At 52.0% G+C, this 24,761-nt stretch overlaps 2 protein-coding genes and 4 non-coding genes across 6 annotated transcripts; 4 read left to right on the top strand and 2 right to left on the bottom strand.

The window, feature by feature from the left end:
- The first annotated feature begins 1,811 nt into the window (after positions 1 to 1,811).
- On the top strand, positions 1,812 to 8,622 carry TRIM7 (tripartite motif containing 7). Its single transcript, XM_068178441.1, has 7 exons — positions 1,812 to 2,264; positions 2,852 to 2,947; positions 3,449 to 3,679; positions 4,791 to 4,813; positions 5,324 to 5,439; positions 5,995 to 6,030; positions 8,089 to 8,622. Exons 1-7 carry the CDS (start codon positions 1,848 to 1,850, stop codon positions 8,601 to 8,603), a joined length of 1,434 nt encoding a protein of 477 aa, XP_068034542.1. The 5' UTR covers positions 1,812 to 1,847; the 3' UTR covers positions 8,604 to 8,622.
- A 2,824-nt stretch (positions 8,623 to 11,446) lies between these two features.
- Positions 11,447 to 11,519, top strand: TRNAT-UGU (transfer RNA threonine (anticodon UGU)). The gene has a single exon. It is a non-coding gene; the product is annotated as a tRNA-Thr (tRNA).
- A 195-nt stretch (positions 11,520 to 11,714) lies between these two features.
- Positions 11,715 to 11,786, top strand: TRNAP-UGG (transfer RNA proline (anticodon UGG)). Its single transcript has one exon. It is a non-coding gene; the product is annotated as a tRNA-Pro (tRNA).
- Positions 11,787 to 12,452: 666 nt separating this feature from the next.
- Positions 12,453 to 12,534, bottom strand: TRNAL-AAG (transfer RNA leucine (anticodon AAG)). Its single transcript has one exon. It is a non-coding gene; the product is annotated as a tRNA-Leu (tRNA).
- Positions 12,535 to 14,641: 2,107 nt separating this feature from the next.
- Positions 14,642 to 14,715, top strand: TRNAN-GUU (transfer RNA asparagine (anticodon GUU)). Its single transcript has one exon. It is a non-coding gene; the product is annotated as a tRNA-Asn (tRNA).
- Positions 14,716 to 16,349: 1,634 nt separating this feature from the next.
- IL4I1 (interleukin 4 induced 1) lies at positions 16,350 to 22,085 on the bottom strand. The gene is made up of 7 exons (XM_068178421.1): positions 21,173 to 22,085; positions 19,237 to 19,451; positions 18,566 to 18,678; positions 18,184 to 18,385; positions 17,750 to 17,818; positions 17,377 to 17,510; positions 16,350 to 17,190 (listed from the first exon to the last, which is right to left on the bottom strand). The coding sequence occupies exons 1-7, from the start codon at positions 21,183 to 21,185 to the stop codon at positions 16,365 to 16,367; spliced, it is 1,572 nt and encodes a 523-aa protein (XP_068034522.1). The 5' UTR covers positions 21,186 to 22,085; the 3' UTR covers positions 16,350 to 16,364.
- Positions 22,086 to 24,761: the final 2,676 nt, after the last annotated feature.

Below are 24,761 nucleotides of genomic sequence, written 5' to 3'. Positions count from 1 at the left end.
GGAGGAGGAGGAGGAGGAGGAGGAGGGAAAGACCTCGGTGGGTGCCCAGGATAGAAGCAATGGGGGAGGGGAAAGAATGGTAAGTGAGACGGGAGGGGGTGGCGGTGACAGAGGGGACAAATGGGGCACCCGAGGGCCGGCGAGGAGCCGGAGCTCGAGCGGTGCCGCGATGTCCGAGGCAGCCGCGGCCGCGGCCGGTTTCCTTCGCCGGAGCTCGGCGGAGCGGCTGCCACGGACCCCGTCCCGCTGGGACCCCGCGGCCACCCGGCTCGCTGCCCAGCTGGCCCCCTCTAGACCCGTCCCGACGCAAAATCCCGGGCGATTGGGGCGGTTTGGGAGGACGCCCCTTTCCGACGCCTCCGCTCCGAGGTACGCGGGGGCAGCCGGGGACACGGGGAGGGCTTGGGATGCGCTTGTCCCTCTGCCCCTCGCTTCCCTGCACCCAGCTCGTTCTCCTGGTTCTTCCCACCAGGCTGCCCACGGCTTCTGTCGGGGGGTCCCGCTCTTTTCCTCGGCTGGTTGTGCATCCCTGGGCTGGGGCGTGGCTTTACCTCCAGGTCACAGGCACCACAAACGTGAGGGGGAATGTGTGGAATAGGAAAAACACACACTTGGTGTTTATTTACAGATCAAAATAAACGGGAGGTAGGAGCCAGTGAATTCTCCTTCCATAGGGAGTGATATAAATATAGATAAATATATAAAAATATCAAATAATATAAACATATATAAATATATGAGAAGGGGTAGGTGAACGCGCACAGAGGTGGTAACGCTCTGCAGGACAATTCCAGGACTGGTTTTGCTCATTAATTCCTCCAGCAGAACCTCTGGGGTTGGGATTTGTCTCCCCCCATAGTTCCAGATGTGTCCAAGATCCTGACTCAGAGGTTTTGGATCAGCAAGGGCTGGCTTTCAAATCAGAATTTGTGGATCACTCGGTCTGGTTTCAGGTCCTCATTAGGAGAAGACAAATCGCTCTCTAGAGGAGCCCACATTTCCCAGTCCATGGTAACATGAACCCCCCCCAGTAACCAGGTGACCATCACTCCCTCCTGTCCCAGTTTGCCGTGACAAGAACCTGGTGAAGTCTCAGGTGGAAACCACGACGTTACGGATGACCCCAGCCCTGGAGAAATTATATTTATTTTAATTATCTTTCCCATTTAATGCACGACCTCCAAACCTGCACAAAATAGTTCTGGAAGAGCAAGGCTATTTTATTTTGAGATGCAGAACCCCAGTCCCGAGCTTGAGCTTTATGGATTTGGGAAACTCACCCACAGATCTTGATAAGGGCTTTGCATCCGCATGTATTCCCTTTCTCCTGTTGCTTTTTATGGCCCCTGATGAGCCCTGGAGCTCAACCAGGTCATCTGAGTCCCCAACTGAAGTTTCAGGGGTGAAACAGGACTTTGACAAGGGCTCAGATGGTTCCCTGGATCTTAGCCTGCAGCAGCTGCTCCGCGCAAGCCCCAGGGCTCAGATTCAGCACCAGCTCAGCCATAAATCAGCTCCATCCAGAGCCGGTGACATCCCCAAACCGGAGGGTATCCCAAAAGATTTTCCTCTTCCCACCTCCCTACTAAAAGGAGGAAGGGAAAAAAAAAAAAAAAAAAAAAGCCAGGAAGCTCAGGATTTGTGGGGAGCAGAGGGCAGAGTTCCTGCTTTCTTGCGCGTCCCCCGGTGCCGAGGTCCCCGTCCCCGGGCTGGGGAAACCGGACACTGCAGCAGTGACCCCGGGCAGCGGCCGCGTTCCTGGAAGAGCACCGCCCCCGCGGGGCCGGGTGCCAGGCATTCCCCTTCCAGCCCCGCTGAAACCATTCCTCACCCGCAGGAGAGAGGCCATGGCAGCCGTGTTCCTGCCCGGGAACCTCCAGGACGAAGCCACTTGCTCCGTGTGCCTGGAGTTCTTCAAGGACCCCGTGTCCATCGAGTGCGGGCACAACTTCTGCCGGGCGTGCATCGTCAAGAGCTGGAAGGATCTGGAGATGGACTTCCCGTGCCCGCAGTGCCGGGAGGTTTTCCAGCAGAAAAGTTTCCGCCCCAACCGGCAGCTGGCGAACATGTCCGAGATCATCAGCCAGTTCACGCTGCGCGGGGCCAAGGGCGCCGAGGAGGACGGGCTGTGCCCCAAGCACCGCGAGGCCCTGAAGCTCTACTGCAAGGACGACCGCAGGACCATCTGCGTGGTGTGCGACAGGTCCCGGGAGCACCGGCCCCACGCCGTGGTGCCCGTGGACGAGGCTTCCGAGGAGTACAAGGTCCGTCCGTCCGTCCGTCCGTCCGTGCGTGCGTGCGCGCGTCCCGCGGGGCACTCCCCGGGGAGCTGCGTTTGTCCCCGCGGTGTCACCCGCCTTTGCCTCGCTCAAACGCCCTCCGCGAAGAGCTGGCGATGCTTCCCAGCCTCCCAAAAAGCTGGGAGAGCTGTCCTCTCTGGATGCGCGCGCACCCCTCTCCTGCGCTGCCCTGGATTTTGGGATGGATTCACCTCGCCGGGAGGGGAGCGGTTGACGGAGACAAAACACCCGCGGCTCTCTGGGGGCTGGGAGGGCGCCCAGAGATGAGCGAAGTTGATTAAAGCCGGGCTGACCTTTGCCGGTGCCAGGAGCCGATGGGAGCAGGGCACGTCCCGTCCCCGGCATCCTCCGTTGCTTTTTTGGGGGAGGGGTTCTGGTGGTCCTTGGGGCCGCCGGCGGGGCGGAGCTGAGCCAGAGGGATTTCCTGGCGAGCGCATCCCGTGTTTTCTTCCCTCCCCATCCCACCTGACAAAGAGCAAACCCTGCAGGCAGAGGGGGCGCAGCGAAGGAGAGAAAGCGACACCGGCCACATCCTCTTCTTTTGTTCCCAGGAGAAAATCCAGGGGCGCTTGGAGTTCCTGAGGAAGGAGCGGCAGGAACTGCTGGAGTTCAAAGTGAACGACGATAAGAAAACCCAGGAGCTGCTGGTGCGTCCTAGGATGGGGTGGTGCGGAAGTCTGGAGGGGGGTGAGGATCCACCGCCCTTCCCAGTGTCCGGAAAAGGGGAAGGATTGGTTTTCTCCTTCCTCCTGAGCCCACCACCATCAGCCAGAGCCTCAGCAGACCTCGGGGATGGTGCCGGAGCGTCTGAGAGCACGCTGGCTCCGGGGCTCTCCTCCACCTTTCCTTTTCCTCAAGCACATCATCCCCGTGGCAGCAGAAAGGAAAAAAAAAAAAAAAACAACCCAGCCCACTGAAAATAATTCCTCTCCCAGACCATCCTCTCCCCACCAAGGACAAGTGGTTTTGAGAGATCTTAACCGGGCGGGGGTTTGACTCTCCCACCCCTGCTGCTTCCCAAGCCTTTTGTCCGGGAATGCTCCCCCCTGTCGTTCCTCACCCCTCCCCAAAGGAAGGCCCCCAGTCTCGCCAGATTCCCCACCAGGCCTCTGCCCTGAAAACCTCTTTTTGCCCCGTTTCGTTCCCAGAAAACCATCGAGAGCGAGCGGCAGAAGCTGCTCTCAGACTTCGAGCGGCTGCGGCAGTTCCTGCACGACCAGGAGCACATCCTGCTGGGGCAGCTGGAGAAGATGGAGAAGAACATCTCTAAGAGGCAGAACGAGAACATCACCGACCTCTCCAAGGAAATCACGCTCCTCAACAAGCTCATCACTGAGCTGGAGGAGAAAATCCAGCAGCCCATGCTTGAGTTCCTCAAGGTGAGAGGTCAGGTCTCAGTCACAACCTTATTCCTCCTGTTTCAGTGTGTTTATGGATCCTGTAGAGGTGTTTTGGGGGTAAAAGTCCTTTTTTATCCTGTCTTTAACGAATGGGTGGTGCAAGGAGGTGTCTGAGTGCCCCAAGCTCTCTCTGGCTGGGGAACACCCTGGAACAGAATGTTCTCTTCAACTTTAATGATTTTTTTTTTTTTTTCCTCCATGAACTTGTCTGGACTTTTCTAGCACCCCCAAGCCCTTGGTTTCAAGGTGTTCAGAGCTGAGTTAGACCAAACTCTTCTTTCGAGGCTGGGAAAACAACCCCGGGGCGCCCGAAATCCTCAAGTCCCAAGGCTCTTTTCCCCACCCCGAATGGCAGGAGGGCCATAGGTGACCTTTGAACGGAGCTCATTTTTACTGAATATTTACATTTTTACATTTTTACAGCACCAGCAGATCGTGCTGGTGGCTCCCCCAGACCCGCACAGGGTTAAATTCCCTCCCAGGCTGCCTTCTGGGTGCTGTCAATATTTGCAGACGGTTTCAGGGCTTGGCTGTGGGTGGAAATTCACCCCACGTGGTCTCTGTGCAGACTTTGCTGGTGCCTACGTAAAACACCCCAGAACAACAATTGGTATTTTATTAAAAAGCAGGTTGGGAACTCTGGGCTGGCTCCAGGGTCCTTTTTTCAGCCCCTGGGAGGTGACTCTGCCTTTGTGTGGGCTCTGGAATGTGTTTTGAGGGCACCGAACAGGCTCGGTTTGCTGTTAGTTTGCGGTGTTGCAACTCTATTGAGCGTATTTGAACCTTAAATTGCCTCCGTAATCCACCCTGCCTGAGGGAAAATCGCTTCCTTGTCCGTCTCAGGCATGAGAGGCACCCCAGGCTTTTCTTGGGGGTGTTCAGAAATCATGGGGACATCGAGGTGCGAAGCCGCCCCGTTTATGGCAGGTGGCTCTGATGTCACCTCCCGGAGCTGGAATCCAACACCCGGGGCATGGATCCACACCTGCCGGCTGCATCCACCGGGGATGGCCATCCTGGCCGGGTTCGATGAGCAGGAATTGCTCTGGGAGCGCAGGGATTTCACTCGGCCTCTCTTTTTCCTTTCCAGGATGTGACGGGCATCATAAGCAGGTATGGAATTCTGCTCTCCCTGCTGCCTCCCCATCCCTGTCCGAAGGTCAGCGTGCCCAGACCGCGTGACAGAGGGAGGCACTGGGGAGGATGGAATTTGCCTCCCACTCTTTGCGAGCCCTGGGTCTCTTCCAGCTTCTTGGAAATCTGGTTTTCACGGCGTCTTTTTCCTACCAGTGGGCTTCTTCAAGGGTCGAGTGAGACCAGAAACCCCAAATTCCCTTCTTTGCTCACACACAGCTCCCCCAGCACTGCAGTTCAGGTGCCACCAAGCTCTAAAACCGACACTGGAGCTGCAGCAGCTGGTGGAGGTGGGAGGGGAGGGGGGGGCTTACCCAAAAAAAACCCCTCAAAATCCATGCCCAAATCCTGATTTCCTCGCCCCAAGGAGGATGAAATCCCGGAGAGATGCTCGGGGTGGGGACGGGAGAGGAGCATCGGTGGCAAACGGAGCTGGAAATGGGGGAACATCCACAATTTCCTCGTTGTTTTTCCCTTTTCCCTCGGCAGGAGCGACGACGTGAAGTGCCAGAAGCCCGTCCCCGTCTGCACCGACATGAAGATGCACGTCTGCAACTTCTCCCTCAAAACCGTCGTCCTTGAGAAGGTCTTGAAGAAATTCCGAGGTGGGGGGAAAAGGTTAAAAAAAATAATCCCTGGCCTTTCCTGGCACCGGGAGGGAGGGGTGGGAGTGCTCGGGGGCTCCTGGGCGCCAAAGAGGAGCGGAAATCAGTTGGGAAGGGATTCTGGAGATGGGCATGAGCAGGAAGAGACTCGTCCTAGCCAGGTTGCTGGGGAAGGAAACGTGGGGTTGTTTTAAAAGGGGGGGAAATCTGAGCATGATCTCAGTTTTGGTGCAATAAAACCGAATAATTTCTAAATGGAAATTGCACCCTGGGGCAAGAATTGGCTTCAAGGATGTGCTCAAGGCTTGAAATTGCTGAGGCCGAGATGGGGGCACGATAAATGTGGTTTAAATAAATCCTGTGTTTTCTTCGTGCCAAGAAGGGGGTTTTTAATGAAAATTAAATATCTTTAACAGGGATTCTCCCCTGTTGTGCTGCTCCATTCTCAGCTCTTGCCCATGCTTCGGTGCCAAAGTCCCCTGAAAGAGACTTTGGGCCATCCGTTCTGTCTCTCTGGGTGTCACCATTCGCGTCCCTGTCCTTTCTCCTTTTCAGAACACCTGCAGGACGAGCTGGGAAGAGGTGAAAAAGGTAAAAAAGATGACGTTTCACACATAGCGCCCAGAGCAAAGACTCAAAATTGTGGTTGTATTTTGCAAAGCCAAAGAGAGTGGGACAAAAAGGAAGAAGGAAAAAAAAAAAAAAAAGGAAAAGACACTCTAGACTTCTTTTTTTCTTTTTTTTCTTTTTTTTTTTCCTTAATTTCTTCTCTCTCGATGATTTCCAGATCCAGCCTGCTCAGCTCCAGAGCCCAAAGCCGATTTTTCTAACTGACGCCGGGGATCTGACAGCTCAGCCAGGTCCTCTCTGCCTGTTTGCACTTAACAAACCCATGGATTTCAGACCAAAAAGCCATTCTGAGCTCTCAGTCTGCCAAATTTCCTCTGCTGGGCTCCTGTTTCCACCAGGGAATTGGGATGGAGGGTGTGAGCTCCGGCCTCTGCTCCAGTGTGAAGTCAGAGCGGTTAAATCCTAGCAGAGTTTGGTTAATCCCTTCAGTTATTTAAGAATTTAAATCAAATCCCAGCAGAATTTAACTCATTTTTCAAGTTAATTACGAATGGAACTCCTTTTCACAGGAGAGGTCATGAACTTGAGGGGCAAACCCAGCCCACAGCAATTTCCCATGCTGGATGAGCCCCTGGGAATGGGCTCTGCAGGAATTCTGGGATCAACCCTACCCCTCTGACCTCGTCCTGAGATTAAAACCTGCCCCACCCACACCCCCTCGGCCTGAAGGTGCCCAGAGCAGAGTTTTCGGAAGAAAAAGCTCACTTTTTTTTTTTTTTTTGCTTTTAAAGCTGTGGTCTCTTAGCACGGGGATCTCAAAGGAGGACAACCCGTGGGTTGGACCTTTCCCAAGGATTCTGCTCACAAACAGCACCCCCCAGGCACCTCTGGAAATGCCAAAAGTCGGCAGGAAACACAAGGAGAAACCTGGTGGCCACCACTGAAAAGCCAAAGGCCCCCTCCTCGCTGCATGCCCGGGGCGGGTGGGTGCATGTGCAGAGGGGTCACTCGCTGTGTGTTGTCCCCTGACGCTGTGGTTGAACCTCAAACCCAAAATCCTCCAGGAGCTGGGGATGCCCGAGGAAGGAAAACACAAAAAATTGGCGTTGATGAAATCGGCTCGTTCCAACCCGTTTCCCCACAGTTTTGCTGGTGGGATTTGCAGTCTCTGATGCAGGAGAAGCAGGAGATGCTGGGTTTTTTTGGCCGCTCTCTCACTTTCGGGTCGGAACGTGGCGCTTAGGTTCTGAAGGAAAAATGACCCCAGCCTTCCCTGCCCTTGTTATGACTTTCCCCCGCCTTTGCGAAGCACTCTGAGGCTTTTCATCCCACCGTGTCTCTTTTGGGAAATTTTTATGCCAATTCTTGACACAAACCTGTGAATTTTGGGGGGCACAAAGGCCTTCATGGTGCGGCGCCTGCTGTGTTTCATCTCCAGAGGCCCCGTTTTAAGACTCCCCTCAAAGTGTCTCATGCATTCATGGTGACTTTGCCGACTACAACCACAATTTGAGGTCACTCATTGCTTCCTCTGAGCCTGAGTTTGGAAAGGGGGAAGGAAAAGCTGTTGGGACCAGGCTGCACTTGCATGTTTGGTGGGAAGACGCCCTTAGGTCGTGGCTTCCCACGAGGATTTGGGTGCCTTTGGGGTGGTTTGGGGATCAAAACTCTGCGATTTGGGATGCTCGGGGGGTGCGGAGCCCACCTGTGTGCGGATGAGCTAGAAACCAAGATTAAAAAAAAATCAATTTATGCGGGGGAAAAAAGCATTCTTGATTTAAAGCCCACCTTTGCTGTTGATAGCCGCGAATTATCTGCATGCGCTTTTTTTTCTCCTGGTGGCCTCGTGTTGCTGTCACCCCATCTCCCACCAGCAGCAGCATGAGACAAACCCCCGCACCTCGAGGGACTCGGGGTGCCCACGGGGGTGTCACTGTGGGGGTGTCTGTGTGGCATGGGGCTATTGGGGCTGGGCTGGGATTAACTGAGCTCCGGGCTGGTCCAGAAACTGCTGAGCCCCACCCTGAGCCGGGCTTTTCATTGCCGGGTCCTGACCGCTGTCGCTGCTGTCCCCCACAGAGGACCTGACCCTGGACCCCGACTCGGCCAACCACCTGCTGATCCTCTCCGCTGACCTCAAGAGCGTCCGCATGGGCTGCAGGAAGCAGGAGCTGCCCGACAACCCCAAGCGCTTCGACACCAACTCGCGGGTCTTGGCCACCACGGGTTTCAAGTCGGGGCGGCACTACTGGGAGGTGGAGGTGGGGCCCTCGGACGGCTGGGCCTTCGGCGTGGCCAAGGAGTCCATCCGCAGGAAGGGGTTAACGCAGTTCTCCCCCGAGGAGGGGATCTGGGCCGTGCAGCAGAATGGGGGCCGCTACTGGGCCGTGACGTCGCCCCAGCGCACCCCGCTGTGCCTCAGCCGCAAGCTGAGCCGGGTCCGGGTGTACCTGGACTACGAGGGGGAGGAGGTTTCCTTCTACGACGCTGAGAACATGCAGCACATCTTCACCTTCAACGTGGCCTTCCAGGAGAAGGTGTTCCCCCTCTTTTCGGTCTGTTCCACCGTCACCTACATCAAGCTGTGCCCCTGAGGTGCCTCGGGGAGTGCCGGGGGGGAAGGGCCTGGCGCCTGGGTGAGCTCAGAAGACTCAAATCAGCCTGGTTTGGTGGGATGATGTGGGCTGAGGGATGGGCAAATGAGGTGGTCAGGAGAGCATCACAAGGAGGGTCTTCAGGGCAGGTGGAATCAGACAGAAGTCCAGCGGTGCCCGGAAATGGTGGTCGCCAGCTTAAAGGAAGGTTGTGGTCACCAGCTTTGAAGGCTGCGTTCACCGACTCAAAGATCGTGGCCAGCGACTCAAAGACTGTGGCCACCAACTTCGGCCCACCCCTGGAAGGGGTGACAAGCTCAGCGAGTCCGTGAGGAGGAGCCCTCCAGACATCATTTGTGGCTCCGGGTCTGGCCTGGGATGGGGGTTTAAGGACCCGTGGGAAGCTTTGGAGTGGCTCCTCCGCCGCTTTGGAAGTGCCGACGGCTGGGAAATGGAATATTTATGGGGTGGATGACCTGGGGGGAAGGTGGGGCTGAGCAGGAGTCTTCGGGCATCCATCCAAAGCGAAGCTCCTCTGTTTGTCCACAGAGAAGAAATCCAGCCAGAAATTTCCTGGTCCCTTCTCCCACCTGGGGAAATAATTGTCCCCCAAAAGCTGGTTTTCGGGGATGTTGTGAGAGTTGTCCGAGCTGCCTCAGGTGACCACCGTCCACCGGGTCAGCCCTGTCCAGTGTGGAAGAGCCTGTGTGGCTTTTGTCTGCTCTCCCTCTCTGGTGGTTCTCCACCCACAGCTCCTCTGGAAAAGGTTAAAAGGTGCTTTTTTTGTGGTTTTTATTTTTTAAGTGATGTTTGTCCTGCTGGACCCGAGCAAGACCCACATTTTTCCCTTTGGTGCTCCCGGTGCTGAGGCTTTTCCGCGGACAAGACTTTCACAAAATATCCCTCACGGTTCTCACGCTTTGCGTGGGTTTAGGTGCTGAATCTTCCCTCAGGTTCTCAGCAAAATCACCTGTTTATCCTCATTTCTTGTTGTTGGTTTTTTTTTTTTTTCCTTTTTTCCCCCCCTGGGAACCCTCGGTCTCTGCCAAGGCGCTGCCGCTGAACTCGCATTTGCTTCATCCACTTTGGTTTTGCCGAAAAAAAAAAAAAAAAAGAAAAGAAAAGAAGCAGCTGCTTTAAAAAATAATAAAATAATAAGTGTCTTCTTGCCTGAAGTGCTGGTAAAGGGGAGTTCTGGGGCTGGTCAGCTTCAGAACCGTTTCCACAAAACACAAAAATCCTTTTAGGAAATTGCACACTTGGGGCGAAGTGGGGGGAAGCTTTCTTTGATCCAGAACAACATTTCCTGGGTGGTTTGAGATGAGAAAAAGCAGAAACACCCAAAATTTTCAGCTGTTTGAGACTCAAATTTATATCTTTTGCTTAATGAGCTAGCTGGTAAATCCACATTATTTTAAAGGTGCAGCAGCTCTTCCAGAGGTGAAGCCACAAGCAGGGGAATAAAATGTGGGAGCTTCCTCCCCTGCTGAAGAAATGACGGAAATCAATGAAAATCCCTGGGGTAAGGAAGATATCCACAGGGTCATGACTTTTCTGATGTCGAAATCACGTTTGATTTGGAACCGCCCGGGTTGTTCTTAGCCCGTGCGTGGGAAATAAAACATTAAGGTGCTGCCTGGGCTCATCTTCATATAAATACGTAATATCTATATATATTTAAGATATAGTTCTATGACTATTTGTCATAATATATATGTGTATTTACGTGTTGGGGTGAAGGCATGTATAAAATATAGGATAGGATAGGATAGGCTAGAAATAATAGAATGGAATTACTATATATATATTTCTGCATCTAATTTTGGGGGATTTTGTTCCACGTTCGTTAAGCACAAACCGAATATCTTCAAATCCCCCAAATTAGGGCCCGATGAGGGGAAAAAAACAAACAAACAAACAAAAAAAAAAGATAAAAACGAGCTGAGCTTTGCCTTTGGACACAAACAGGCGTCAGCACCCGGGTTATTCCAGCAGCAGCAAGGCCGGCCAAAATCCCTGTGAAAAACAAACGAAACTGGGGTTGCCGAGGGCTGAGCCCCAGTTTTCGATGGGTTGAGCCCCAGTTTTGGGGATTCTGGGGCGGATGGTGCCCCAGGGCTGGTTCTTTCCTGGCCTGAATGTTCCTCGCCCTCGTGTCGGGGGGAAAAAAACAAAAATTGGGTGTGGGGGACGGGAGGAATTCTGTGGGGGAGGAGGAAATGTTGGGAATCACTTTGGGAGGAAATTTGGGAATTCCTTTTTGGGAGGAAATGTTGGGAATTACATTTTGGGAGGAAATGTTGGGAATTACTTTGGGAGGATATTTGGGGGTTATTTTGTGAGGAAATGTTGGGAATTACTTTGAGAGGAAATGTTGGGAATTACTTTGGGAGGAAATGTTGGGGATTACTTTGGGAGGAAATGTTGGGAATTACATTTTGGGAGGAAATGTTGGGAATTACATTTTGGGAGGAACTGTTGGGGATTACTTTGGGAGGAAATATTGGGGATTCCTTTTTGGGAGGAAATGTTGGGAATTATTTTGGGAGGAAATGTTGGGGATTCCTTTTTGTGAGGAAATGTTGGGAATTACATTTTGGGAGGAAATGTTGGGGATTACTTTGGGAGGAAATTTGGGGATTATTTTGTGAGGAAATGTTGGGAATTACTTTGGGAGGAAATGTTGGGGATTCCTTTTTGGGAGGAAATGTTGGGAATTACTTTGGGAGGAAATGTTGGGAATTACATTTTGTGAAGAAATGTTGGGAATTATTTTGGGAAGGAATTTGGGGCCATTCCAGCCGCTTTCAGTACTCCCCCGTGGCAGCCCCAGCAGCCGCGCCGGCTCCATAGCTCAGGGGTTAGAGCACTGGTCTTGTAAACCAGGGGTCGCGAGTTCAAATCTCGCTGGGGCCTCGCGCTGGTATAATTTTGCTTTTTTTGTTTCTTCTTCCCGCTTTTATTCTTTTTTTCCCCGCCCAAGGTTTCGTCGCTTTTCTCTGCGCGCCGGGATCGGGAAGAGGCGCGGGGGGAATCGGGAAAAAATCCTGGGAATGACGGGCTGGACCGGATTAAGGACACAATCCAGTTTGAGGTCACTTCCAGCACAGCGGCTCGTTGGTCTAGGGGTATGATTCTCGCTTTGGGTGCGAGAGGTCCCGGGTTCAAATCCCGGACGAGCCCGATTTTCTTTCGTTATTTCCCCGCCTATTTCTCAGTTTTCCTTTTTTGTTCCCTGTTTATTTTTGTTTGTTTTCTCTTTTAATTTTCTTTCGTGTGTGTGTGTGTGTGTGTGTGCGCGCATTGATCTTTGGTTTTGCGCGGGTTTTTTTTTCTTTGCTTGGGGGTTTCTTGTGTGTGTGGTGGTTTTGTTTTTTTTTTTTTTGGGGTAGGGTCTTTTCGCTTTTTTTAAAAGGCTTTTTTTTTGTGGGCTTGATTTTTTTTGTGTGTGTGTGCGTGTTGCTTTTTGTTTGGGACTTATTTGTGGGGTTTTTTTTCGTTTGCTTCGTTTCCTTGTGTTTTTTTTTTTTTTTTTGTGAGTTATTTGTTGTGAGTTTGACATTTTTTGTGCGTTTTTAAACTGTTTTGGGGTGTGTGCTTCTGTTTGGTGGTGGTTTTTTTTTGTTTGTTTGATTTGATTTTTTGATTTTCGTACGATTTTTGTTGTCTGTTTGAGGTTGGTTTTTTTGGGTTTTTTTAGGTTTTGTTTTTTTTTTTTTTGGTGCGTGTATTTTCATCACTATACTGGGGGTGGGGTGGGTTCTTTTGTTTGGATTTTAAATTCCGGTCTTCCCGGGTGAGGAAAGAGAGAGGCAGGAAGGAAAATGAGACTGAAAAAAAAAAAAATCCTGGCAGCGGTGGGATTCGAACCCACGCCCCCGAAGAGACTGGAACCTTAATCCAGCGCCTTAGACCGCTCGGCCACGCTACCCCGGTGACATTTTTCTCCGAGCCTTCATTTCCAGGCTGCCTCTTCCTCATCGTCATTTTTGTCTTTATGTTATTCTGATCTTTATCCGCTCCTCACTGCTGTCTACATCCTCGCCCTTATCCCCATCCTCACCCTCATCCTCGCCCTCATCCTCATCTTCACCCTCATCCTCATCCTCATCCTCGCCCTCATCCTCATCCTTGCCCTCATTCTCATCCTCATCCTCATCCTCATCCTCATCTCCATTCTCACCTTCATCCTCACCCTCATCCTCATCCTCATCCCCATCCTCATCCTCACCCTCGCCCTCATCCTCATCCTCGCCCTCATCCTCACCCTCACCCTCATCCTCATCCTCATCCTCATCCTCATCCTCACCCTCACCCTCATCCTCATCTTCACCCTCACCCTCACCCTCGCCCTCAGCCTCATCCTCACCCTCACCCTCATCCTCATCCTCACCCACGCCATCATCCTCATCCTCACCAGATGGAGGAGATCCCATGCTGTAGAGGCCGACCTGTGTTCACCCAGCACCGTGGCAGTCTACAACCGAATCTCAGTCGTGAAATAAAAACAGATTTTGTTAATTATTCATTCGGCTTGATCATTTTTACCTATAACATCCCCAATCTCCGTCCTCATCCTCACCTCCATCCCGCCCCCAGCCTCATTTCCCACTCCTGATCTTCATCTCTAAACTCCATCCCACTGCCAATCTCCATCCTCATCCTCACCTCCATCCCGCCCCCAGCCTCATTTCCCACTCCTGATCTTCATCTCTAAACTCCATCCCATTCCCAATCTCCATCCTCATCCTCACCTCCATCCCGCCCCCGCCTCATTTCCCACTCCTGATCTTCATCTCTAAACTCCATCCCACTGCCAATCTCCATCCTCATCCTCACCTCCATCCCGCCCCCAGCCTCATTTCCCACTCCTGATCTTCATCTCTAAACTCCATCCCACTGCCAATCTCCATCCTCATCCTCACCTCCATCCCGCCCCCAGCCTCATTTCCCACTCCTGATCTTCATCTCTAAACTCCATCCCACTGCCAATCTCCATCCTCATCCTCACCTCCATCCCGCCCCCAACCTCGTTTCCCAGTCCTGATCTTCATCTCTAAACCCTCTCACCATCCCACTCCCAATCTCCATCCTCATCCTCACCTCCATCCCGCCCCCAGCCTCATTTCCCACTCCTGCTCTTCATCTCTAAACTCCATCCCACTGCCAATCTCCATCCTCCTCCTCACCTCCATCCCGCCCCCAGCCTCATTTCCCAGTCCTGATCTTCATCTCTAAACTCCATCCCATTGCCAATCTCCATCCTCATCCTCACCTCCATCCCGCCCCCAGCCTCATTTCCCACTCCTGATCTTCATCTCTAAACTCCATCCCATTGCCAATCTCCATCCTCATCCTCACCTCCATCCCGCCCCCAGCCTCATTTCCCACTCCTGATCTCCATCTCTAAACTCCATCCCACTGCCAATCTCCATCCTCCTCCTCACCTCCATCCCGCCCCCAGCCTCATTTCCCAGTCCTGATCTTCATCTCTAAACTCCATCCCATTGCCAATCTCCATCCTCATCCTCACCTCCATCCCGCCCCCAGCCTCATTTCCCAGTCCTGATCTTCATCTCTAAACTCCATCCCATTGCCAATCTCCATCCTCATCCTCACCTCCATCCCGCCCCCAGCCTCATTTCCCAGTCCTGATCTTCATCTCTAAACTCCATCCCATTGCCAATCTCCATCCTCATCCTCACCTCCATCCCGCCCCCAGCCTCATTTCCCACTCCTGATCTCCATCTCTAAACTCCATCCCACTGCCAATCTCCATCCTCATCCTCACCTCCATCCCGCCCCCAGCCTCATTTCCCACTCCTGCTCTTCATCTCTAAACTCCATCCCATTGCCAATCTGCATCCTCATCCTCACCTCCATCCCGCCCCCAGCCTCATTTCCCACTCCTGATCTTCATCTCTAAACTCCATCCCATTGCCAATCTCCATCCTCATCCCCACTGCTCTAACTCGGTACAACCTCATGAAATTTGACTTCTATCCCATTTTTTCCTGGATGCGGGAAGCAATTCTCGGGTCTCTGTGGCGCAATCGGTCAGCGCGTTCGGCTGTTAACCGAAAGGTTGGTGGTTCGAGCCCACCCAGGGACGTGATTTTGGGCCTTTTCTTCCTTTCTCTCCCCACCGCCTCAGTCATTAGGGAGCTGTTAATGAGCTTTAATCGTCCTGAGCCCTCCCCTCCCCATAGCCTGGGGGCCCTGTTTAAACTCCATCCTGCAAGTTTGGTCCTTCCACCTCGGAGCAGCACCCGGAGGCTGCAGGCTGTGAACCCGAATTCCAGGGAATTCACAAAGCAAGCAGCTAAAACCTTTCTGTTTCCTCTTTTCGCCGCGCGTCACCTTTTGAACTCTAATTTTCCGATTGTAGTGGACGCTTGCACACGGAGTTTGGCTCTGTTCTGAGCTCGAGAAGGTGCTCGAGGCCTTTTGGATGAATTTCCCAACGTGACGCAACTCCACTTGCCCTGACTTCAGCTTCACTCGTGGATTTTTGTCACGCCCAAGGAACAGCGCCGTGTTCAGCAAGGGAGGTGCCTTACAGAGCTGGAAGAAATGAAGGATAACAACAAGAATTAACTGTGAGATTTTTGTTCTCTGGGGCTGGCTCTCCCAAAAGAGCTCATGGCAAACGGCCCGGCCAAGCTCATAATGTGCTACTGGTGATGGCTCTGTGCTGAATTGATTATTAGCTGGGTTTAATTGGTGCAAATGGGGATAAATCTCCCTCTCTGATGCTGGGAGACCCTGAGGGTTGTGGTGGTCTTGCCAAATCCCCTCCCTGCTGCCTCCAGTGAGAGCGGAACCTCTGTTTTTGGGCTGGCAATGAACCTGGAGCTGCTCACCTCCAGCTATGTGGAGTCAGAGGTGAAGGGGCAAGTTTTATGGGAATTTTATGGGAATTGGGATGAATTACAGGCCGAGCAGCTCACTGACCACAGTGAAGGTTGGCACGGTGCTCTTAGCAACCGGGTTGGTGTTTCCTTTTGGGCATTTATCAATATCCTGTCCAAAAAATCCCACCTGCAGTACAGATGGAGTTTCCAAGGCTACGGAATTTAGGACAATTACTGGTGAGAGGAGAAACTCCAGCAAAACCTTGGATTTCCTTTGAAGATTCAGGAGAATTTATTTGATACACTTGGATCAACTTGGCGCTGGCCACACTTTAGGTAGAAGAGACCGGGATCGCATCCTGACTGGTGCCGCGGGGAATGCTAAATTACTTAACAAGAATTCGTATTGATTAATTAATTGGTTGTGTTGGATCACTCAAAGGAGAGGATGGTGATGAAGCACCGGGTTCTCTCTCAGATTCTGGGGTGGAGGAACTGAGAGTGAAAATTTCCCAAAGGGCTGGAGTGTGGCAACACCATTTATACGTGATGACACTGCCCTCAGGCACAAGGAAACCAGAAATTCCCACCTTTATTTCTTCTTAGTCATTCCATGAAGCGCCTCGCATGCAAATAAGCTGGGATTTACAGCGGTGGACAAGGGGGAACAGTCCTGAAACACAGGACTGGTTTTAGTGCCTGGTTTTAGTGCTCCCTCCTACCCCCATTAAGTGTTTATAATTCTGATTTACTATTTCAGTGCTCCCCTCGTCTCCCCATGATGTTTTTAACCCGTTGGTCCTGCTCCAGGACACCCAGTTCTGTTGCATCTCTGCGGCTGATGAATTCTGCTGATTTTCCTCGGAAAGAACCGGATTCACACCACCAAAAGATGGCTGGGGCACGCTCAGAGCTCTTCCCTCTGCGTCAGTCTCCCAAACCACTTGCTGTCTGACGCCAGGGCTTCGCCGCTGTCGTGGTGGATGTTGCTGGCGGCCCTGATGGCCGATTTCATGGCGGTGTCGATCCAGGCGTGGGGCTGGGCCGTGTGTTCCCCAGCAAAGTGGACCCGGCCCTCGTGAGCGAACAGGGCCTGCGAGTAATCCACAAACTGGTACGGGGTGAAGGCAGCGAAGGCCCCCAGGGAGTGCTGGTCCAGCTGCCACTTCTGGATCACGTGCTGGTCACAGGTGTACTGCAGGTACTCCTTGCTCACCTGGTGGATGTCCGCCAGGTCTTGGAGCACCACGTCCAGGCACTTCTCGTCTGTGAGGGGCAGGAAGAACTCGGCGTCGTTGTTCCAGGTGTAGGAAGCCAGGATGACGCCCACCCCGCTGGAGAAGTTGTGGCTGGGGTAGTAGATGAAGCGGGAGGGGCGGTCGGTGACGGAGTACCCTCCGTGGATCCCGTCCTTCTCCCAGAACTTCTCGGAGCATGCCAGGATAATTTTGGAGGCACTCGCGTAGTTGATGGAGCGCAGGGCATGGGCCTTGGCAGGGGACAGCGGCGGGAGGAACTGGATGTGCCTGGTAGCTTTGGCACTGGAAGTGACAAGGACGTAATCTGCAGTGATGATGGTTGGGGCTAGTGTGTCCGGAGCACGGTAGAACACTCGGACTTTGTCGCCCTTCGTCATGACCTTCTCCACAGTGCAGTTGAACCGGACGACGTTGGGCAGTGCCTTGTGGAAGGCTCTGGGCAGTTGGTCAAACCCTCCGGTGATTTCATCAAAACTGAAAGGGAGGAGAAGCGGGAGGTGTGGGGAGGATGCTGAGGTTTAGGGAGTGTAAAAACCTCGGCTCTGCTGGAGACGCCAGTGGAGCTTGGAGGACCCGTCGAGCCGCGAGCGGTTCCTGTTCGGAATCGCTCGGACGTTTTCTGTTGTGGGGACGGGGTTGGGCTGGAGGGACAGCACTCACCTCTCATCAGAGAAGACGTCGAAGTCCCACAGTGAGGCGAGGAAGGACAGGTAGAACCCCGCGTCCTCATTCAGCAAGTCACCAATCATGTCAACAGCTCCTCGGCTCAGCCCCCCCACCTTGATCAAATATTCCTGGAGACCCCAGGAGAAGAGACGCAGCCTGAGGCTTTTACCTCAGCTAGGGCTCCGTTGGAGCTGTGCTGGCCCCTTTCTCAGCCTTTTTTAAGTAGAAGGGATCATTCATTAGGGAAAAGCATCCAAAAGGTGACAGAGGGTGGGATTGGAGTGACACAGGCCCTTCTCAAAGCAGGGAGAGCAGCTTAATTATCAAGAGCTGGTATTAAATTTGCCCTCAAGCCCAAGCCCCTTACCTTGGTGGAGAAGGAGTCGTGTTGAGCCAGATACTTCCTGCAGTCGGTGGTCTGGAACTTCTTAAAAGCCTGGAGAAGAAACATTGGCATTTTCACCGGAAAAAGATCCATTTCCAAAAGCGATGCCCAAAATTCCCTCAGGATTTCAGGGTTTTGGTAAACCCTGGAGTTTCTGGACATCAAGTTTCAGGCAGCTGTGCCTTGCTGTGGCATTTTCTGTTCACCCAAGTCCTGGTGGACTCCTTCCAAAGGATTTCTTACGGACAAAGACGGGTTTTGCAACCACCTGTCCCTGTTTCTGAACGAGCCTCTCTGCTTTTGACTCCAGAAGGACCCTCTTCTTCCCCGACTTAGGGCCGAGTCTTCCCCGCTTTACGGCCAACTTTTCTCCAACTCATCATTCAGCTGAGGGGACACCATGGGAAATCTTGTACCTTGTCCAGGACCTCCCGGTACAGTTGGACGCTGCTCTTGCCCCGCTCCGATGGCTTCACGGTGTAATTCAGGATGTCAGGGTTCCTCTCCACCTCCTCAGCCCTGACCCGAGCACCCTTCAGGAAGTACCAGGTGTTGTTGTCCCTCTGGATGAAAGGATTCAGCTTCAGGTCGAACTGGCGGATGAATTCGCGGACCAGCCTGGAGAAAGGGCAGAGTGACGGCGCCAAGACCCAACAACCTAAAACCCCCCCCAGCTCTGCCACCAAAGCGTTTTGCCCCCTTGGCACAGACGCTGAACCCCGGGGAAGCAATGGGGGTGATTCGCTCCCCACATCGGGCTGGTCCCTCACCTGACCATGGGGGTGGACGTGTCCTTACCTGTGCTTGCCTGGCAGGCGCATGGGTCCCAGCTCCACGTACCAGTCCTGTCCCTCAGGGCGGTACGTCCGGATCCGGCCCCCGACCCAGCTGCTCCTTTCCAGAATGGTAACCTAAAAAATTCGGGTGGATATTGGAAGTGTTTGGGAAATGGCTTGTCTGAAGTGAAACACTCCCAAAACGAGGTCCAGAGGATGGGACAGATCCCCTTCAGACAGCAAATGAAGCACCTTGTAGATCCAAACCCTTCTCTGTTGGCCAAGACACCTCTGCCTATGGGGCAGTTTCTCATTTCCCAATTTCTGGGTTGCATTTGGACACCAGCTCGGTGAGAAGGTTCTCGTGGTGGTTCAGGATCAAACAGGGCTTTGAAAGCAGCACCAATCTGTCCCTCCGTGCATTGAAAACACTCTTTGAGACTCACAGGTGCCTTGGGATGGCTTGGGAACCCCTGGAATTTCTGCTGCCCTAAAGACAGTACGCCAAGGACGCGTTCGATTCACAGGAACCGGGGAAATTTCATGATTTCAGGGGAAATCATTGGAGACAAATCTCCTTCCCTTCCTTCCTCCACCATTTTGGTTGACCCACCGCATTTCCTTTTCCCTCACCAGCCTGGAAGACCTTTAGAGGAGGGAAACAAGCCCGGGAGAGCCTTGTGGAATTCCCACCGTGTGCCCAGCGTCCCGGAGCAGCTTGGCCGCCGTCAGCCCGCCAATCCCCGCGCCCACCACGACCACGTGCGCCGGGTGAGCCGTGGGCTCCAGCCCATCCTGGACAATCTTCAGCAGCTCCTCATAGTCCCGGTCGTGGAGACAATACTCGGGGAAGCACGGGAACCGTTTGGCGCTCAGGAGACCGGCGAGCAGGAGGATTTGGAAGAGGGCTGGGGAGGGGAAGAAGAGAAGAAGAAGAAGCAATAACACGGCGTTGGCTGTCAAGGGCATTCCTGATGGCACAAACTGGCTGCAAGGATGTTGGTATCCAAGACCGAAAAAGAGGAACGGGGGTGGTTGTGAAATCCCTGGCCCGGGCAGGTCCATCATGGAAGGTGTCAAGAGACGTCAGTGACGGTGATTCCTGTTTTCTAAGAGAAATCAGCCCACAGATGATCTTTTAGTTCTCCACATTCACGTTCTGCCTGTACAGCTGTTGTGGAGAGTTCCCAAAATGACTCTGACCTTCTTAGAATAAGCTCCAAAGCTTTCAAGAACAGTAATTAGTGTCACTCATGTGCAAAGAATCGAGGCAGCTCGTTGTCCCCAGTGACCTTTCCCACACCTGGGTAATTCGGGGAGTTTTTATGTGAAGGGTGGAGGGAAAAGACAGGATTGGGCAGATGGATCTGATGAAGACTTGCACAGACAGGAGAGCTGGAAATAAAATTTCACAGAAAGGTGGATGAATTGGAGGGATGAAGAGAGATGGGATTTATCTTCTTTAAAATTCCCTAATTAATTTTTTTCTACTTTTAGAGAAGAGAATTTTACTCTCCTCTAAAATCCCCTCCTTTAAAATCTCTTCTTTTTAAAAATCCCTCCCAATTTTAAATCCTCTCCTTTAAAATTGCTGTGTCTTCGAGACGCCCACAGGGAGCAGCAAACAGACCCAAAATTTCCATTTCCACCAGAACAGACACAATGTTATTTAAAATTTTCACAGTGAAAGAAAATTTGGGCTGAGAACCACACTCTGTCCCATCCTGTCCCCTGTTCCCCCCTCCCCCCACCCTTGGGATTTTCCTAGTTTTGATTTCTGTTTTTTTAAAATAACTTTCATTTTCTTTTCCTTCTCCCGAGTGCTGCCAATTTTCATCCAGGGAAAAACAAAAGGCGTCGGAAACTCTACTTTGGGTAATTCTTACTGCTGGAAAATCCCTGGGAATTGTGGGGGGGTTTTTTGTTAGTTTTTTTGGGGGGTTTTTTTGGGGGTTTTTTTGGGTTTTTTTTGTTTTTTTCTGTTGCAGATCTGGGGTGGATCTGCTGGAAATCCACCTTGGAGCCTTTATCACCCCAACACCTGAGGCAGGCGTTTCAACAGCCCCTTGAGCTGATCAAGACACCAACCACGAGTGAAAAATCTGAAATCTGCTCCTGCAGCCCTGCTAGCAGTGGGATAAGGTTGGATTGACCTGCCCTGATCACAGAATCATCATAGCTGGGCTGGGAAAAAACCAACCTATGGACCATGTGGGAGATCCCGTTTGGAGGTCAGAGCAAATATGCTGGGACACCAGGTCTTGGAGGTGTCAGCTGGATCTCCACCTTCCATCAGATGTTTTTTGGGAAGATGTGGAGAGACCACCAACTTGGAGCATCCTGTGGGATGGCCCTCAGAGACTCCCAGCTCGTGCCCGTGTTTCCTGAAAAACCAGGATCACCCCACACCTGAGATTTGAAGGGAGGTCTCCCCCTGCCCACGGTGTCCGGATCTCCGGGTGACCATGGAAAAGTCCAGCTGGAAAAAGGGAGGTTTGTGGCTGTGCCCTCGGGGAGGTGGCAAAGAAATGGAACCAAAACACCAAACCCAGACAACAAAGATGAAAGAAAACCAGGGGGGGAAAAAAAGCCCACTAAGAGCTCAGGATTGAGGGGAGGAGTCACTTACCAGTCCCAGTCATCGCTCCAGGAGGAAGATGAATCCTCTGCTGAGACTGGAATTCATTTTATACCCCAGCTAAGGGGAAAAAAAAAAACAAACCAGCACCCTGGTGCTCCCAAAAAAACCTCTGCCAATCAGTGCAACCCGGAACAGAGTGAGGTGTCATTTGTCATTAGAAGGGGAACCAGAAATTGGGCTGTCAGCTCCTCTGCTGGGTTTTTTTTTTCCCCCTTTACTCACTGGAGTAAAGTCATCTGTCCACTGCATGATTTGGGATGTGACCGCACCCTGCTCCACCAGAGGCAGCAATTTCCCAGAAGGGAACAATCAGGTTTGGGTTTTTTTTTTTCCTGGTATTGCACAAAGACGGCTGAAATCTGGAGAACAACCATGGGCATCCTTCTGAACCCTGGGGAGACCTTGAACTGGCATTCAAAATATGATTTCAGGGGTGAAAATGAGCATTCCTAGGGAAAATTCATCTACTGGATGCTCTTAGGTGTTGACAATTTTGGCTTGATCTTGCCTCCATTATAATAGAGGAGATGAAGAATTGTTTGGGTGGGAAGGAGAACTTAAAGATCACCCAGAACTTCACCGAAATGGCAAAAACTAGGTATTTTTCTAGAAATGAGACCAGTATTTTTCCAGAATGGAGACCTCGGACTTGCCAAAGCACCATAAACTCATCTGAGGAACCATCTCTTCGTTCTTGGACCGAGAGCTCCTGTTCAATCACCACAAAACTGCGGGGTTTCACTAAATATGATCATAAAGTATCTCAGGATGAAGGAACATTCAGTCAAACAGAATTTAGGCAGAATTTCAGAGATTCACGTCAAATGCAGATTGCATTTATGGGATCTCCTAGTTTAGCTGGAACTGTGACATGGAAACTGGGGGCTTGTGGTGCTGTGCCCAAGGGATCTCTTCAGGAGAAGCCACGGTGTGGGTTTTGCCCAGAGTTTTGCTTTTTTGGTGGCATGTGGGGGTATTTTTGTGGCTCCTGCAGGATTCCCGACACCATGCTCCTGGTTGTGCTGGTCTGAACATAAACCAGCGGGGGAAAATCAATCCCACACAAATACCTTGTAAGAGATTATATAAGTCATAGTTACAATTGAATGGAAAAATTACAATAAATGCAACGAATACAGAAAATCGGCTTAAAACCACAGAGTCAGAGCACAGGCTGGTCCCTTTGAGCCAGGGTGGTGGTCACAGTCTGATTTAAGCAGTAATTTCGGTGCTCTTGAAGTGATGGTTGCAGTCTTAACTGGTGGTCCCGCGGAACTTCTGGCCCTCCTCTGGATCCACCCAGCGGTGGCGGCGGCGGCGTTCCGAGTAATCAGACCTCGAGATTGTCTGTGTTCAGATGCCGGTGGTGCACCCCTCAGAGTGGGGAGTTTCACAACGGAATGGTGGAATCCTATGAGTCACAGGATGTTTTTGAGGTCCTTGATGGTTCTCGTGGCCCGTGAGTTCGTGAGTTCCTGAGCAAGGACATCTCCTTCCCAAACACCTTCGGAAAGTTTCCTTATAAGAAAAACTGAAGGACTGAAGGTTTTTCTTGATTTTTTTGTTTTGTTTTTTTTTTTTTTTTGGTCTTGGAGCATGTCTCCATTTAAGAAATTCCACCAGCTGGATTGTCAAAAAAGTAAAAGCATTTTTTTGCGGGGAGAAAACCCCCTTGGTTTGGGTCTGGTTTTATGTTTTGTGGTTCGCTGGTTGCTCCCCCGTGGGGTACCAACACCGAACTTCCAAAACCACACATTTTCCCCGCCTGGAAAAACAAATCCTGAGAGATTTGGGAATTGCACAATGAAACTGGCCCAGGTACACATTCCCCGGCACATCAGAGAGTCTGGAGTGAAGGCAGCTGTGGTTTCACGTGGTCCTGATAAGACCTGGATTAATGCTTGCCCCAACAAGATGCTTTGGGATCAGCCTCAATGATGGGGACTTATTGTCTGGGCATTAACAATCCACCAGTTGCAAAAGTTGTCCCTCCCATCTTCCTGCTCCCATCTGTTGATTCCCTGAAGATTAGGGGAAGGCGAGTTTCCGCCTGACACCAGTTGCATCACGGGGAATCAGAGGGTGGGAGAAGGCATGGTGATTTCTTTCCAGATTGCTCTTTTCTGGGTTTTAAGGTTGACTTTTCTTAATGGAAGGAGTGGAGGGGAAAAAAAAAAAAAGTGGGATTTCATTCCACAAGCGGTGTGGGACGTCATGCGCGTGTTTGGAGAGCACTTGGAACGGGGGAGGGTGCTCACCTGGGAGCGTTTCCCTGTGGAGATGAAAAAGGACCGCTTGTGTAAAAGCACGGGGAAGGAAAACCCCGTGTGGATTTATTAATGGGATAATTAGCCCTAATGAGTCTCTGGGCCGGCAGGCACAGGTTGGAGAGGTGTGGGCAGGTCCTGTTGAGGAAAGATGCCCTTTCAAAGCATTTTCTTGTCCTTCACTTCCTGCTTGCCCGGAGGATTCTCTGCATGCACCTGTGGCACGTACTCGTGCGACTCTGAGGCAACACTTTTGGGATTGGGGGCTTAAGGCAAGAAATGAATGCACCAGGGAGGAGTTTCATGGATGAAACTGTCCAAAATTGGGGTTTTCCTCGTGGGAAGAATGCGGAGCTGATGGAGGAAGTCCAGAGGAGCCCACGGAGACGTTCCCAGGCTGAGGAAGTTGGGGTTCTCTTGGAGAAGTGAAGGTTCCGTGTTAGGGTGATCTTACTGGGGCTTCCAGTGTTTGGAGGGAGTGGATATGACAGGGACAAATTTTTATCAGGGGTAGGAAAAGAAAAAAAGACAGAAAATTAGATTTTAAAAAAATGACTTTTTAGGAAAAACATGTGGCGGAAGTGGGATGCGAATCCACACCTCCACATGGAGACCAGAATTCACACAGGAGGGACAGCAGGGCCTTGAATCTGCTGCCTTAGGCCACTCAGCCATCCTGACACTGCCTTCCTCACCCTCCTCATCCTCAAGGATCCATCATCCCAGCACTTGGGCTTTCCTGCTTCCTTTGCAGCCTCCCCCCCCTTCCCAATTTTATTTAGTTTTCCCAGCAATAAACCTCTCCCCATGCTGTCTTCTACTCCAAAGTGGTGTGGGGTGATGGGAAGAGCAATTCTGGAGCTGCTGGCCCCTGTAATTGCTCCCTGGTGCCTGCCGGAGCTCTTCGGGAACCCTGAGGATCCAGGGGTTCCTGCTGCCCCAGCCTGGGGGGTTTAGGGATATTTACCCCACCACTTTTATTCGTGGGGTTGTGATAAGCAGCTTGGGGGAATCCAGGGCATCCCTCTGGCTGCCCTGGAAGGTCTGGGACCCTGGCAGGGGGTCAGAAACCCCCCTGTACAGAGCCCCGAGAGACACTGTCTCTGATCTCTGTCCATGGAAAAGAGTTTTCAATCTTACAGGATGAATTACAAGCTCTGACTGCTTGATATAAGTAGTAATTAGTGTGGCACAGGTGCAAAAGTAGAATTTTAGGATTCTAGGTAAGGGGTTCAAAGGAGGCAAGATGGAGGAAACTGGGCGTGCCTTGTCCTTTTTCTTCTTCTTCTTCTTCATGCCCTCCACGTTTC

Source organism: Anomalospiza imberbis, unplaced genomic scaffold, assembly GCF_031753505.1.
Source record: "Anomalospiza imberbis isolate Cuckoo-Finch-1a 21T00152 unplaced genomic scaffold, ASM3175350v1 scaffold_43, whole genome shotgun sequence".
In the NCBI taxonomy this organism is placed as follows: Eukaryota; Metazoa; Chordata; class Aves; order Passeriformes; family Viduidae; genus Anomalospiza; species Anomalospiza imberbis.
This window is presented reverse-complemented; position numbering and strand designations above follow the sequence as displayed.